Source organism: Anguilla rostrata, chromosome 3 (genome assembly GCF_018555375.3).
Source record: "Anguilla rostrata isolate EN2019 chromosome 3, ASM1855537v3, whole genome shotgun sequence".
NCBI classification, from domain to species: domain Eukaryota; kingdom Metazoa; phylum Chordata; class Actinopteri; order Anguilliformes; family Anguillidae; genus Anguilla; species Anguilla rostrata.
Window position 1 is genome coordinate 13,811,130 of NC_057935.1, and position 16,926 is coordinate 13,828,055.

Genomic DNA, 16,926 nt, shown 5'->3' on the forward strand with positions numbered 1-16,926 from the left:
GGTAGGATATAGCTCAGCGCATTTCAAAGAACGCATGGGCTGCTATTCATACTATCTGTGGATTGGCCTACGGCCTATTTATGTCATTGTGTTTACAACTTACAAAGCAGTGGAAATTGGCTGTAGGCCTATTAATTTAGAAATTTAAATGTTAAATAAATTTATTTATTTTCTGAGTATGCATGCATGCGTCTGAAAAGTGTCGTAGGTAGTGCCTATAGTAGGCTATATCGCAGTTTAGAAATTGAGTGAGTCTAATTTTAGCAGCTTGTACATCAGTAGTTAATTCCCATAGTTAATCATATTCTCATTAGTAGGCTCTTCAGCGATGCGACGCGATCGGGCGCGACCCTTCATATTGTTATTTTTGCTCCTTGTAATAGATATCCTAATTACCCCAAGTAGTTCGCCTTAACGAACTAACATGATGCAATTATAAAGACATCAGAAGTAATGAAGTATTTCCTACTATTTAAATTGCTCAGTGCACTTAAGCAATGTATCATACGTTCCTGAGAAAATGAGCTTGTCTCTTATCTTCATGAACAGGGAAATTTTAGCATCTCTCGGCTTATGACTGTGAGCAAACAACTGAGCAAAAACGAAAATTTTGATGTAACACAGGTAATGAATGTCCCCTCCCCCGATTGCTCATAATACGGATAGACAAAACAAACACACTTAACTACTCTGGAATGTTGTTCAGTAATTACTCTCCATTTTGAGAAGGAATCCTCTGACGATATGGCCAAAATCAAATTTAGCCTACTACCCTGAGTGAAAGGAAAAAATGATTGCAACAACTAAATGTGTGTGTGTAACGACAATAAAATAATGAACTGTATTCCATTTATTTCAGAATATAAGTATACATAAAGAGAACAAGGCAATTCGGTTACGATCTGTAGCCTAATTGCATTATATCGGATCTGCTTCTGGATTTTTATTGTGGTTAGCGAACATTTTGTAACATCAAGGTTTCAAGCTCCTATCTCACGAAGTCAAATACAGCTCTTAGAGAAGCTAATTAACTCTGTGTTATTAATGTGAGTGACGGATAAAGGGCGTAATCTTAATAATACAATATTTTGTTAAAAAAAAATAAAATCAGTTAACACAGTTGTCTTGTCAAACGGATCATTCTTTGTTGAGTGGAGGCAGGGGCTCTGGCAGTGATTTTGGGCCCTTGAAAAGATCTCATATTGGGCCCCATTACCACTGAATGAAGTTAAACACGGTTCATAATTCATTGTTGTACTTACTGGCCGTTGCAGTAGAAAATTCAAGTTATTGAATACATTTTTTTATTGACAGGGCGTGGAATTTCCAATAGGCAATTTTACTGTTCTTTATGAAATCATATCACACACCATTCTCGACACACACTAAGTCGCTAAGGGCAGTGGTATAGCATAATTGTTAGGGAACCGAGCCTGTAGCTACCACAGAGGGTGTACGTTTGGTTCACAGGTGGGAGACTGCAGTTGTACCCTTGAGCATCGTACTTAATCTGAATTACTTCGAGTTAGCTGTATACAGTGATGCCTGCAATGTACAGTGGGCATAGGTAACACTACTTGGAAAAAGTTGCAGCAACTCATTGTAGGTGGTGTTTTCAGCAGTTGAGAGCATCCCTGCTGTTTTTCAGGATTCAACTCATGTTCCTTCAGTTGGTGGTTTGACCCAAAATTACTGAGATTTAAGTCAAGTGACTGAGAATGAAAACTCATTAATCTCAATAATAGTTTCCTTCAAATTACTGCAAGGCACAGCAAAAAGTGGCATCACCGTAATAATAATTTTGGCTACTCTAATCCCAGCAAAGGCTTCCAATCAATTTTTCAATTTAGGTAAAGCATCATTCATTACTGCCATGCTTTCCAATGTATGGTGAGTCATTCGGTTGGACTGTCAGTGCATTTGAAATTGCTTTGCTGTGTATTTTAGGAAGATATACAGTTTTGCTTCTTATTCATTTTCTTCCAGTAAACATGTAATTTCCTTGACATCTGAAACAGCCTCTCAGTTTTTTTTTGTTTGTCTTTTTTTTGCCAGGAAAAAGAACTCAGAGTAACGGTTCTTTAAAAGATTGTATTCCAACTTGCTTTGGCATTTGAGTGACAGGGAGTCATTGCAGACTGAACATCAGTGTCACTCAAATGCTCGAAAATACTAACAAGCGTGATGTGATGTTTCCTAGATTCCAGTACAAGATTATATACAGTCAGTGCCTGCAAAGAGAACAGCATTGCATCCATAATTAAGTCATCAATAGATAAGATCATTGTGGCACTGTTAATAATTTTCTGGTAATTGATTCAAAAAGTTTTGGTTATGCAGTTAAAACTCTTTGACATACTAATATACAATATATTCCCATGTAGTACATGCATCATTAGTCAGTCAAGGTAATTAATCAAAGTAATTAATCTCCGAGGCTTTTATGAGTAGTTTGAAAATCCAAGGCTCCTTTTCTGAAATTTTGACCTTCTCCGTTCCATAAAACAGAGAAAATCAAGATGAAATATTCAATTTTAAAACACTGAAGTATATTTCTTGTTAATAGCCATAATCATCTATTTACAGAGCATCTGTGTTCAGATTTAAAATAATACAGAACTCTTATATTTGCAAATGCACAGGGGTGTCGGTTAATGTCATCCACAAAGGTAAATGAACATGTAATATTTTTCACTGGGAATTCTGCACCTGTATGTGAATAACAGAAAATTTTACATTTTTGGCATTATTATTACCAGTGATTGCCAGAGTAGTTATCCAATGTGAAACAGGACAAACTATGAATTGCATGTAGAATGTTCTGCAGCTTATTCATTGTGGTGGCATGACAATTTATTTTTTAAAGACTCTTCAACTGTCCATTTTTTATGAAGTTGAAATGCAAAATGCTAACTAAAAGGTGCACCTGTCCTTTGATAAATGAGAATCCTGCTCTTACCTGAAAATGCCTGGGTCCATGGGAAGGATAAAACCTTAAAGAGGAAGAGAAAGCAGAAAGACAGATGACACCCACATAGAAACAGGTAGTATCCAAGGCATGTACTGCCCTGGACTGTCAGACTGTTATTTACCAGCATTTCATTACTTAGGGAATTACAGATTTGTCATGTGTCAGACATGTGTTTCCCATCAGCTGTTTCTGACACAAAGCAAAGGTGACACCACTTCATAGGCATACAAGAACAGGCCAGAATGTGTGTATAATGTTCTTCTACACAGTCTTTTTCCCCCTCTGTGATGTTACTGGCAATGTGACAGTGGTGCATGATAAAGCGGACCGCAGTGGATATTTGAATAATGATATTCATGAAATGACAAAATTCATAACGGCATGGCAACCCCCTTTGATGAGACACTGCATTTCTGTTTTTTACAGTTTTTTTCCCCCATTCCTTTCCCACTACCCTAACAAAAAAAAACCACAAGGGTGGAGCATAAAGTTTGGTCTAATGTTTGAAGGGGAAGGGGCAGTTCAGTGGTAATACCAGCATCCTATCGCTGCAACTATACTTGTGCATGCCTATGAAAATGGCTTTTGAGGGAAACACAATCCACGTTTGATTGTGTCAAATGTCAGTAGTTCCCTGTTTCCTGTTTCATGGCCATTCCTCTTGTCTAAGTGCTTCAGCTAAAGGAAGAATCCTGCTATTTGGCTCATCCTGTCCCTTCTGTCATTTTTCCGTTTTTTTGCTTTGCTTGCACCTCTTAACCAATTTTTTTCCATAAAGAAAAGGACAGTCTGCCCTCCTACTGTATTTTCTCACTTTATTCAGAAAGCAGAGAGCGTTATAGATAGAGATTGAATCTCTTTCTCTCTCTGTCTCTCCCCTCCCACCCTCTCTTTCTCCATCTCACCCACGCACATACACAAACTCACACTTTGTCCTGTGTTAAGTAATTTTTAAGTGCGTAATTGGAATTCAACACATGGAACTAATGTTTATACAATAATATAAGTACCCCTCGGCTAGCTGCAAAACGAGTACATTGTATTTAACAGGATTGAGTAGTGATTTCTTTCTTCATTTGATGTATTTGTTGCCATAGCTCTGCACATGGAGTTTGGAAGTTAAATGTTAGTTAAATTTGAATCCTATTGCTGGACTAACTGTCACTTTCTTCTGAGCATGCTCACCAAAAGCAAATGCACATTCAATCAATTCATGTCACCGAATTAGGAATTCCTCTTCTTTTTAAAATACATACATATACTACAGACATTAATGACAAAAAAAGAACCATGATACTGTTCACAAGCAGTATTCTAAACCAATTCTAATATAGAAGACAGCAAAACATTGTTAAAGCCTTAAAACAATAACTGTATATAATAAACAAATACTGTACATTTAATTAAATTATCAATGGGAAGCATGCTACCAGAATTTGAAACATTATACATAATTATTTTTTAGAAACTGATGTCAGAACAACTTAGCTAATACCCAAGAATTCAAAACAGTTATGTCAGTCAGTCTCAACAATAGTTCTTCTGTAACAGAACAGCATGGTGATAACACCTTTCAATAACTCACTCTTGTCCTTGTGAAGAATGCGCGGAGACAGCAGAAGAGGGCCATGGTCACGTTGCCCTCAGTAGTGTCCCCAAGTCAGGGGTCAGGGGTCGAGGGGTCGAAGATAAGGTCTTCACTGCCCCCTCTGGACATCCCGAGGTGCTGTACGTGACCACAACTGTGATCTGTGTGTTGGAGGCAGGATACGAGCGGATGACCAGAACAGAGTGGAGGGGCAGGCCTGGAGTTGTCAATCACAGCCCTGGACATTGCATTGGTGGTCTCTGCATACCAACACTGTCCCGACACACCCCCTCTTCAGCTCTAGGAAGTGGGCGGCTGAGAGCAGGAATGGGGTCTGTGAGGCATATTAAACAGTTTAACCCTGACATAATGGAATTAATTTCTACCAACACAGTTTTCTTGTATTTTTCCAGTTTCTCCGCACCCTCCACAACAAATAAATCCAAAACGTAAAGGTTGTGAATGAATTAAATTCATGCACTTCATTACATTGCAACAGCAAATAAAGAGGGAAGCAGTCACTCATATATGAAAAGTTAGTTTCTGTTCTTCTACTGTGTTTTCATTGCGTAGATTTTCATTTCATTTTAAATCTGAAAGTTTGAGGTGAGGTGAATGTTAATGTGAATATCAATGTAAGTACATTAGATTGTCTTTGTCCCAGTAATAAAAAGAGAAGGAAACTGTATTTTCTGGAAGAAAAGTACATGGGCTGTATGTGGTTTTTTCCCAGTTACATTTTAAAATGATGACTTCAGCATACGCTTATGGTGATGTCAGGTCAGGTATCTCAGTGCCGGTAGCATTAGCCTATAGGTGAGTGACTGACATTTTGTCTTTATCCCCATGCTAAACTGGTCTGCCACTGCTATTTATTATTATTATTATTAACATCAGACTCACTACACTGTGTTAGGGAACATAAAAACATTTTCTTTCTGTGCCATGTGAAAAGAGAACTGATACACACTGAGTACCAAATTTATATTACAGTGAAAATATAAATAGTTTTAGTTCTCATTGAAAGGGTTACCTCCTATTTCTATATGATAGATGCAGCCTTTCTATGCAACTTCAAAGAGCTTGTCCCATTACGCACGAGACCAGTCCCATTGCTATCCAGTAATGCAGAAACCAGGAATTCTGTTAAAAATATAAATGAGCAAGTATCGGCAGCTGTAGAACTGCAGAAGTGGTGGTCGTAGCAGTAATATAAATATTATAAACCGTTTCAGTAATGGTTTAAGTTATAAAATGTACTCATTTAAAAAAAATAATTTTAATTTGAGTCATAATTCGAATGCATGTCACTGGTAAAGGCTGAGAGGATCACAGATAAGGCTGCAGTCTTGCTAGAAGCGCCTAGCCACAGTGCTGATCACTTGCTTATTAGCAGGACCAATGGAATTGCTACTGGTGGCTAGTCAGTAGTAAAGCCTGACAGGGGAACTGCACATCGATATAATCTTTTTCAGTCCCACAAGGCTATGCAGGTGGTTCTTCACATGTAATTATGACCAGGAAAAATATTACCAACATCCAAGTTCTCAACGGCAGACGATTATGGTTGTAGAAAAAGGGTGGAGAGGGGAGCGGGAAAAGCCTTTATCATCACAGTCATGATGATGCGAAGGGTTAAATCCAAAACAAAACATTTTTTCGAGAAGTAAATGCTCTGCAACAGACGAGGAGGGAAAAGAGATTTATTGCAGCTCTTGCATTTTGGAGAGCAGTGAAAAAATAAAAATAAAGCCAGCTGTTGTGTCACAGCTAACAGAGTGCTGGAGAAAAAAACAAACCTGTAATCATGGGAAATATTTGAACGCCTCAGCAAATTAAAACTTTAAAATTTTATCAGGTCTCATAAATCTCTTAAACTTGTAAAAACTCCCACCACGAATGCAGGTGGGACCTTTCTACAGTCTTGATCAGAAAAGGCGCTTGCCACGGATAGGCTGTGTAATTGGCTAAAAGTTTGTTCGGCCTATTGGACGCTCAGGGCGCTGATTTGGCCAATCCAAGGCTTTAAATTGTTTCTTTTCAGCCCATGCGTAGAGTTCAACCAGGTTAGGTGTGGAGTGGAAACTCCAAAGCTACAAACTGCATGGGAACAGGTTTCCACTTGAGCCATCATCACAATGCCTGAGCATGTGAGGCCAGGCGCATTCTATACATCATCGCTTAAGGATAAGAGACACAAAATGTTCTTAGTCTTGCAACAGACAGAAAATGGCTGTTTTTTTTTCCACATGCACAGAACAGAGCAATTTTAATCCAGGAAAACCCCACCATCCTCTGATCAGTATACTCAGCTGCGGTTGTCCCTAATGACCTAGATATTGTCATGAAGGATGTTACTCGGAGACTCATTTCCTTTTTTTGAGGGGGGGGGGGAGCGGTGCAGGAGCTATGGCTTGGTTAATCTTTCAAAAGTTGGTTTAGCCAAGCGACATTCTTCTCTGTAAATACAGAAGAAAAATGTGTCCAGCAGACACAACTCGTTGGGAAACCTAACAGGACGGTGACCACCAATTCAGAGTAAGCAATTCCACAAATTAGACAGACCATAGAAAAAAAAATGAGGCAATAAGGGAACAGACCAGCAGCAGGACCTGACCTGCTGACACCCAGATCCAAACCAATTCAAGGCCCCCCAGTCAGACGAGATAAAGAGTGATGGAACGGTTATCTTCGGTCCATTTTTCTTGTTTATTTACTTTGATAAGCTGGAATGAGTCACCGTCCGTTGTTCCTCATCTTTAGGGTGTAATCATAGTGCTGCACCGAACAACAGATGGAAAATTGATAACCACAGAAAATAAAGGATCAACAGCACAACCTCTGTCCAGTTTAAATTGCCCAAGACCCACTGTGGTCATACTGCAGGGTGTTGAGGTTTATTCTATATAATGTAAAAGGAAATCCCAAAGTGCCACAGGTACTCTTGACATGTTGGCTTTTTCTGTGGAGCTTAGATGCGAGACTGGGATAAGCTCCACCCATAACCTTTGTAGGATTTTGTTCATACGCAATGCATTTTGGGAAACCTCATCTGTGAGATAGCTGAATAAGTGTACTTTTTTCCCCTTTTTCTTTGCTGGTTCAGAAGTGAAAGATTGGTGTGTTCTTTTGATTTAGTCAGATCACAAAGACTTCATTTAAGACAGCAGCCGAGATATTGAGGAACTGGAGGGATATTAAGCTGAGATATTAAGTAGCCAGAGGGATCCATCTTCAAACTCCAAGTGGGGAAACTATACAATACATCCTTGCGAAACTAATCCACTTAATTAACCAGAAGTTCTTCTGTAAATTATTCTGATCAAACATTAATTAGGACTCCTGCACAAGCATATCAACAAATTAACAAGTCAATGCATTTTGATTATTTAAATAAAAAATCCCTTTTTTATATGAAGCTTTTAAATGAATGGATCCCATTTTTGATTTTCTTATATTTTTAAGCCGCAGAGTAAGCCCTCTTATTGTAATGGACCTGTTAAAGGCTTAGCTGTTCCGGAGTTTCTGACTTGAACGTGAATCATTACATACATAGGCCAGGGTTCAACCACTCTTCGAACCACTTTAACTCTTTAGATACCAGTAAAATTCCTGCAGATTCCTGACAAGTTGGAAAAGGAAAAAAAAACGTTTTCACCACATTTCATAAAAAAATTCTTCTTCCGTATGACTGTATGTTAGGATTGGACAAAATATTTTGTTCCGAATTTCTGGAGGAGTGCTTCCTAAACTTTACAGTTAAGACTTAAAGTACTCTGAGTAATTATTCGACCTGGGTCCATTACAAAGCACTGAGGACAGTCACTGTCACCGTATCACAGATGTGGTTCCACACGCTGGCAGGCAGGTCAAAAAGGGGGGTAAAGCTGTTTTTGAAATGAGGGTCCCACTTCAAAGGGCACGCTTGAAGTTCATACGCCTGTGAGAGGCGGGAAAAGGCGAAGGGGAACCGAACAGCTGGAGCACCAAGCGCGCGCGAGCCCAAGTGCCGAGGCCGCCGCGCGCGTGGGCGAAATCGAACCTGAAATCAGAGAGGCGTCACACGCGGTCAATGTGACCTTGAGAGCAGCCGGTTCACTCCGAACCCAAACCACGTCGCAAAGTCACGGATCACGTTCAGAAACCGTTTATTCCACATGCATGTTTCACGACTTCTTAAGACAAAAAGACCGCATTTCATTTCAGGCTGCCTGATCGAGCCGCGATTCGCCGGACGCCTCCGCGCTGCGCTGCCTGGCGCTATTCGCGCGTTCCTACTTCAGTATCACGTAATGATCAAAGAACTGGAGCGTTAAATAAAAATAAACAAAAAATAATTAAAACAAATTCACCTTCACAGTTTTCCTTTAAAACCTCTCCCACAAGCCCAACCCGAAAGTTTTCATCGATACAACAGCAAAACAATGTATGAAAAGTATGCAAGACAAACCACGTTAAACAAAAGTAGTGTTAACAACATACATTCAGTACATACATTTACATAGAAAACACTACCGTAGGTCAGTAGGATGTCTCCAGTGATTGCATTACAGACATTTGATTTTCATAAAATCAAACATTCCACACTTAATACTAATTTGGCCATTACACCAGGGTAAAATATTATTTAAGTGAAACAGAGATATTTATTAAATAGATTACTGATTAATTACATATTTCATAAACTTTCTGAACACGTCAACCAGACAATAACAAATGGGGAATTATGCAAACCACACAGCTATGCATCCCATTCCTTACTGACAGGTGGCTATGTAACAACGTTACATAGCTCAAGCCTACTGCAATAACTGCACCATTACACACTGGTATAAAGACAACCAAATATAAAGTGTCACACAGTAAAAATGAAACGGGGGGATAACACAACAAAACATTAAACTGTTCTGATGAAAGGAAACAAGAGAAAAAACTAAATAACCCTGGGAGATGGATCTCATTTCAAAGGAAATAAAAGATTTTCAGTGTGCACTCAACGGTTAAAGGTGTCACCCACAGGTTTCAAAAGAAACGGTGAGTCTGATGTCAAGCTCTGGGGTTTCAGTGACCTGTCTTACGTGATTGGAGGAATGCAGCAATCCTCTATAGGCAACTCAGGACCAATTCAAGGGCATGCACGCTGCCCTACTTAGCTTTTCTCCCCACAACAAAAGTAGAAAATGGAATTTACTAGGAGTATTGAGCTACCTTGATTATTATTATTATTTTTTTTTTTACACCATAAAATGTATCTGCTCTGGAAGTCGAAGATTTGACCCTCTGCACATTCTGGACTGAGCTGGAGCCCACAGTCACTGTGTCTGAGGGTCAAACTGAGGGCAGGAGTGTGATCAGATCATAGGCCTTGGTTAGCCTTCCTCAGCCAGGGCATCAGTAGACCAGGAAGGCCAAAGGACAATAATGATTACCGGCCACACATCCGGCCCCACCCACTTGAGAAAGAATGTGTGAGTTTTGCTGAATATTTTTGGAGCTATCCTCAATAATACCTCCTCAATTATCCTATTCCAGACCAGGGGCGGGATGGGGTGGGGTGGGGGGGTGGGGGGGAGAGAGAAAGACAGGGGAGGGAGCGAGAAGAGGCGAGGACTTGCTGTAAATATCCTTGGCAACAGCCAAAATTGAAAAAAGGATTAGTCCGTTTAGCTCTGGGGAGAGGTCTTCAGGGTCCCCCGCTGCGAGAGGGGGCAAAGGTCAAGATCATCCATCCAATGACGAAGTAGAAGAGGAAGATGGGATACACGACCAGAGCCTTGCGGCTGGGGGGCTGGCTATCAGCCAGGAAAGCTGTGGAAGCTGCGGGAGAAAAAAGCATACACACACACACACACACACACACACACACACACAAAACATTATGTCCTAGTCCACACTTCTTTTTTTGGATTGGGGTCATGCTGATGCTGCCTTTTTGTAAATAAGTCTCTAATTGAATTTTTTATCAAATCGTTGACTCAAAAGTGACTACGGCACAATAGCTCCACCTACTAGGATAAATATGTCACTACCGGACAAGGTCCAGTGAACCGGAATTCTGGTCTCTGCTTTCATGTTTTTTAATTCTTGCAAAGCATCATACAAAAGTAAATAAAGAAAATAATTTTTAATAGGTAGGGCCACCAGATTGTCCCCCTTTGTTTTCTCACATGGTACTTCAGTCCAGCTAGAAGTCACAATAGTCTCTTCGTAAAGCCCCTTCTCAAACAAGTATCCCAGTTGCACCACCTCAGTAAGCTAAGGTGATAAAGTAATTAAGCACAGACGACAATTGACAGCGATGTTTACAAGCGACACACAAGTTAAATTCAGTTCAAATATTCACCGATTGGGCATTTTAAAATGTTGTACAGGGGCATGTTAGGTTTTGTTAGAAGCAGTGGTAAATGCCCAAATTTTAAATAACAGCACTTATATAACTTTTAACTTGCAAAAAAAGGTAAAATAAAAAAATGACTGAATGATTCAATTAATGAACCATAGTCTTTGATCAAGCTGAAGTTAAATCTTGTTGAATTAGGTGTTTTAGTGCTGGGCTAAACCTGCACCCACACAGCGAATGATTCAAACCAAAGAAACCATAGGAGTGCCTATGGGGACCTCTGGAGGATAACCACTGAAATACAAGCTCAAATCCTTGCTGGTCACAGGGGGGAGACAAACTGGTGGCCCACGTGAAATACATATTTTGCTTCCAAGTTGACAAAATGACTCCCTTCATTTAAAGGATGCAGGTGTTGATTGCCTGTTTGTATTTCACACAGGATTTAATGGATTTAATTTAAAATTGCAGCTAGCCAGCTTGTAGGGGATGTGTTTGATGTTATTCTCCTGGAGTGTTGCCTTGCCTGCTATTGAGTAATCGACAGCAGTTAAAAGCAACTGAATCCTCAAATTTCTCCAACTCAGACTAACAGAACAGTGTGGAGATGGGAAACAGCAAGCTTATTACAGATCAGCGGCAAGCTGATCCATGGAGTTGTTTGTATGCTACCCGGTGTGAAGAATTTCTGAGTACTAAGAATAAAGCATTCAAAGCAGACCAGGTGAACACGGTCGTGTTCAAAGCAGACAAGGTGAACACGGTCGTGTTCAAAGCAGACCAGGTGAACACGGTCGTGTTCAAAGCAGACAAGGTGAACACGATCGTGTTCAAAAGCAGACCAGGCGAACGTGGCTGCGCTCAAATCAAGCCACTCAACACAGTTCTGCCCAAAAGAGGCCGAGCGAAAGCTTACGCGTGTTGTACGTGGTTCGAAACGGGGAGGGCTTACCAAACGTGGACCAGCCAAAGGAGGCCACGACCACAATGAGCCTGATGGCGAAGCTGACCGCACCGGCCCCGCCCAGCAGCACCAGCCTGCACACGACCATGGCGACCGTCAGGGGCAGGATGCAATACCCCAGCACACACAGGCTCTGGAAGAATGAGCTGAAACACACACGCACGCACACATATGTGCAAACACACACACACACAGTCGGAGGGGAATTTTAATGACTCTAACAAGCCACTTCTTGTTCCCATCCCACTCACTGATTTTGCCCTTAATTAATCATTGATGAATAAAGCCTGGTGTATTCACTGTATAATTAATCGCTCTCGGGTCAGTGAGTTGTTAAAGTGCATTTAGGCACCTACATTTGATACTTACATTGTCCCACCCAGTAGTTTGGAGTTGAGCGTGATGACAACCGATCCGAACCAAACGATCACAAAGACCTCGGCAAATTGAGGGCCCCCGTCATCCTTACTGTCCGCTGCTCCTCCCTGGAGCATGCTGGGAAACGAGAGTTTGAGATTATGCCCTCCCATTTCTGAACTCACAGACGCACCATCTCAATTCTGAAACTACCAGGTATTTCGCATGAATAGGCTACAAACACGACCCTTCCTCCCTTCAACAGAAGCAAACTCTGAATAGCTGAACTGACTGATAACATGAAATGTCAGCACAGCGGCACAAATGCGGTCCCTTTGAAAGCCAGAATAAAGCAAGCCTCGGGCTACGGGTTTCAGATCCGCTCCAAACGCCGATGCTGCGATCGGGCCGCGGTGAGATCAGTGTGAGCGTTTAGAGAAGTTCAGCGTGCTCGGGGCGGCCGACGACTTACAGAGCCAGTGTGACGCATAACAGAAGAGGGCCCCACAGATCCCCTGAAGACAGGAAACACAAAGTGACACAGTTACTCCATTACAACTCCTGCCCTTGGCCTGCTGCACAAGGTCATTCTCATCAAAGCATCAAGGACTTCCTTTCGTGTTTCCATCGGTTTACAAAACAAAGGACATTAACCATACCCCCCCCCCCTCCCCACCCAAAACCTCCAGAGCCACTTTGACAGTTATTTCTGATTGTTTCTGTTTTTATGCTGTTTCATGAAATGTCAATGGTCCTCATTGCTAATTTGACTTGTTGTGAAGTCAATGTCTTTGCTGTAGCCATGTTCTGCTGTCGTTGTTCATTGTTTGTTCCATGTGACTATCATGCAAGTAACAAATTTCCGCAAGGGGTATTAAAGTATTCATTCATTCAATTAACAGGTTAACCAGGTTTGGCACAGATCATAAAAAATGAAGAGACCAGAATAACTTCATTGCCTTCATATCTACCTTTGGTTACATTAGAGAGATGACAGCATATGATGTGTTTCAAAGAAAAATACAGTTCAATATAAAATGCATACAAAATTCAGGTGCAAGACAAATGAGGATAGTATTTTAATATTACATTTTAAATTAAAGTTTTATATGCCCTTGAGGTAATCACTTTAAGGGGTCAGGTTGCTGTGCTTTGAATTTATGCTTTCATAAAAGTTAAAAATGATAATAGGTTGGAAATAAAGACACATACTTTGATAAATGGAGTAAGCTTGATTTCTCTATTTAAATGCAAGAGCCACATAATCAGGAGACCTGACTGAGGTGGGATTATGCCTGTTCCCAAACTTCAATGCGATTTCTACTTTGTAATTAAGTTCCGTTTGGTAAAACATGAGATTAAAAACAATGTTAAAAGGAGTGCACTTTTACTCACAGTCTCTCAGCAATGCTGAGCTTTTCTTGGGGTACATCACATGAACAAACTTCTGCCCCACCGCCTTTAAATCCCTCAACTGCAGGTCAAAACAAGTAAGGCAAGTATGTTAATAGACATTATAAAGACAAACACAGGCCTTTTGGTCCCTTGCAGTTTATTATCCTCCCTGTATCTATAACAATGATTTAGTTCTATTTACATTAAGCTGCCCGAGAATTAAAACCATTAATATACAGAACAATATAAACAAAAAAAACTGCAATGAAAACAGAAGAAACTAAAAAAAGACTATATAAGGCACAGAAATACATTGTACATACGGCAACTGGGTAACTAAAGGTTAACCTGAGAACTTTAGTCATGGTAATTCAAATTACTTCATTAGTGCAATTGAACAAATGATTGGAAATTTCTGATAACATCATAAACTACAGCACCAGACTGAAAATATATGCTTAATAAAAACCTTTCACTGTTATCACATAGGAGTGAACCAGAATTGATGTAGATGATTGTAACTAAGGCAGAATAACTGTCAGATACAACTATTAGCATACACACTGGCATGGAGTTGTAAACCCTTCAATTAAACACAACATTTCACGTAGGTAGGGGGCTTTCTCACGATGGTGTCTTTGACAGGCTCATCCAGTGTGGAGAACTCGTCGTCCTGGGACGGGGAGCTGACTGGGACCGTGATCTCCCCCTCCACTGGAATGTCAGCTGAGATGGACACATCGGAGAGCCCTGAGAACTGAAAACCACAGGAGCCTGTCAGCTTCTCCAAGGACAACCCTTACCCACATTCCCATATTTGCACAAATGCACCTGCAGGTTAAGGTTAAAAAACAATCAGCTGACAGTTTTAGAACATTTTGACTACTTTATTTTTCCTGACCTGGGATATACAAAGAATACATTGAGGTCAGGATTCAATAACCATTTGTCCTTACCTTTGCATAAAGGTGACTGAAAATGGGCTACAGTCTAAGACATAAGCACAGATCAATGCTAATTAAAACAGCTAAAAAAGAACCCCATATTTTGTTCAGTCACGGCTTTCTAGCACACACTGCTTTTGGTACAATACTGCAGTGTGGATTCAAATTCATTTCAGGGTCATCCTGGGAGAAATGGACCCATTTGATATTTGACGCCTATAATGTAACCTTGGAGCAAAGACCATCAACATAGCCTACTTTGGAGGGGGGGGAAAAAAAACTTCAGCCATCATTAAGAAAATTAGGGACAATTTTCACTTCACTTCTGGCCCACTTGCCTCTAATTTCGTGACCTACAGTTTGACAACTATAAATGGCAAATAGATTATCTTGGTCTCATCTAATGTTCAATTTTTCATATGTTGTAAAGTATACCATCGCTCCAAGGTTACATTATGGGTGTGAAAAATCTGAAAGATTTGAGTGGTCAAAATCCGAGTCCATTTTCCCTGAGAATGATCCTTCAGTTTTTATCTTCATTGATGGTAGCGACTAGCGATCGGAAGTCATAGAACACATTTGGCATTTCGTTTTATTAATATAGCTGTGGCGACCTAGACCCAATCATTTACAAGTTGCCAGGGCAATGTCCCATGTAACGAGGGGCGGCTTAGCCGGCGTCAAAACTTTAAACACACCGATAACAGCAATCATGGTTGCATAAGCCTTCATATTTTTGCCTGCAGAATCAGCTTCTGATAACACCAGTACAGTATGTACTGTGAGGGACCTTCATTTGGTGACTATATGGGCCGGCACATTTGAATTAATCTCTGTTCTTACAAACAATAAGATAAATCGCGATTCGAATGTCAGCCCAGCTTCTTCAAGTTCTTCAATTCGGAGCTGGCAAGGCGCAGTTTATCTCCACGTTACATTATGACTGCCAGCGGATATGGATGACCGAACTAACATCTTTGTATGTTGAGATTAGTCATCGCAGTTTCAGCTGTTAAACAGGTCTCGTATACTGGTATACGTGTTGCGATAAAGATAGCTGGAGATGTCAAGTGCGCCAAGAAAGTTAGACAGGTCTGCAACATCTGGACGACACGCGCATGAAACGTTTCGGTCAGTTTTGCCTGATGAATACCATGAACTGTCTTTTTTTTTTTTTTAATCAGACAAACTGCAAAAATTTAAAAATTCAGAGGACGATGACCACGTAGACAGGCAGGAGCAAACTATGCGAACCATCGGCGAGCACACGAACACACGTTTTCTTTTGGCAATGCCTGCAGAGCACGCTGTCAACAAAGCTCGTCTATCTAATTAGTAGACTACATGTGATGACTGAAACAAAATTAATTTAAACGACTTGAGATATGACAGTCGGCCAATTTAAACGTGACAAGTCAACTGCTTTATCACGCAGAATTTTGGCAGCTAGCTGCTAGTCACACACATAGAAATAGTGATATTCGCTAAACAATTCAGGAAGTTCGCCAGCTAAACAATGCACATAGTTTCATGTACGTATATTTTGAACTATAGTATATTTGTTTTCAGAACAATGTATTACAATATTCTATTTATTTGTAGCCAGAACAATCTTTTTTTCCCTTACCAGTGGCTTGTTAGCTTCGTCCACTTCCGCCATGTTTTCGCTTCAGATACGTGGAGGTAAATATTATACGTCATCTAAATGCGACTTTTTTACGAATTTAAAAGTCCCGTTGTGATTTCACACCAGCCGATTCAAGATATTTTAATCCATTATTTAATTTTAAAAGGTAATTAGTCGCATTTACTTAAACCACTGGTTTTCACAAAGTGATTGGTTGAAAAAGGGAAGGAAAATTTTTTTAAAGGACTGATAAAATAAAATGAACTCTTACGAAAATGTAAGTGCATAAATTAGGAGACGATAGCAATATGAGACAAAAAATAGGGAGACACTGACGCACACTAATTGTGAACAGTTTCTAGTATTGCATGCAGATAATGTTCAACAGTCTGAATGCTGCTTAAAATGTGAGAGACTCCAACACTTTAGAGAACATATTATTTAAAAAAATATTTTCAATAACACACATTATTTTTGACCATTTCTTTTTTAAATCCTGAAAATCCAGCATGAGTTACAATGCAGGTACTTTATAGATGTAAAAGTACAATCAAGGGATAACATCATGTCAGATGAATTGCAAGTTTCTGGGAGAACAGGGAGATTATTCTACAGATTATAACACACAATGAATTTGGCAGGTTCTGCCCACTATAGATAAACAGCTATTTGATCAAAAGGTAGGTATTATTCAGCAGCATAAAATATATTTGTAATACCATTTCATACTTAACTAATAC

At 40.1% G+C, this 16,926-nt stretch overlaps 2 protein-coding genes across 2 annotated transcripts in view; both read right to left on the reverse strand.

Annotated features, from left to right (window-relative positions):
- Positions 1-5,003, reverse strand: part of LOC135250249 (stAR-related lipid transfer protein 13-like) — a 50,401-nt gene extending 45,398 nt beyond the window's left edge. The window contains 2 exon segments of the mRNA XM_064326347.1: positions 2,960-2,993; positions 4,557-5,003. Of these exon segments, the coding sequence (XP_064182417.1) occupies positions 2,960-2,993; positions 4,557-4,601 (79 nt within the window). The 5' untranslated portion in view covers positions 4,602-5,003.
- A 3,687-nt stretch (positions 5,004-8,690) lies between these two features.
- yipf6 (Yip1 domain family, member 6) lies at positions 8,691-16,304 on the reverse strand. Its single transcript, XM_064326349.1, has 7 exons — positions 16,187-16,304; positions 14,244-14,372; positions 13,616-13,694; positions 12,693-12,735; positions 12,233-12,358; positions 11,852-12,009; positions 8,691-10,376 (listed from the first exon to the last, which is right to left on the reverse strand). Exons 1-7 carry the CDS (start codon positions 16,217-16,219, stop codon positions 10,243-10,245), a joined length of 702 nt encoding a protein of 233 aa, XP_064182419.1. The 5' UTR covers positions 16,220-16,304; the 3' UTR covers positions 8,691-10,242.
- Positions 16,305-16,926: the final 622 nt, after the last annotated feature.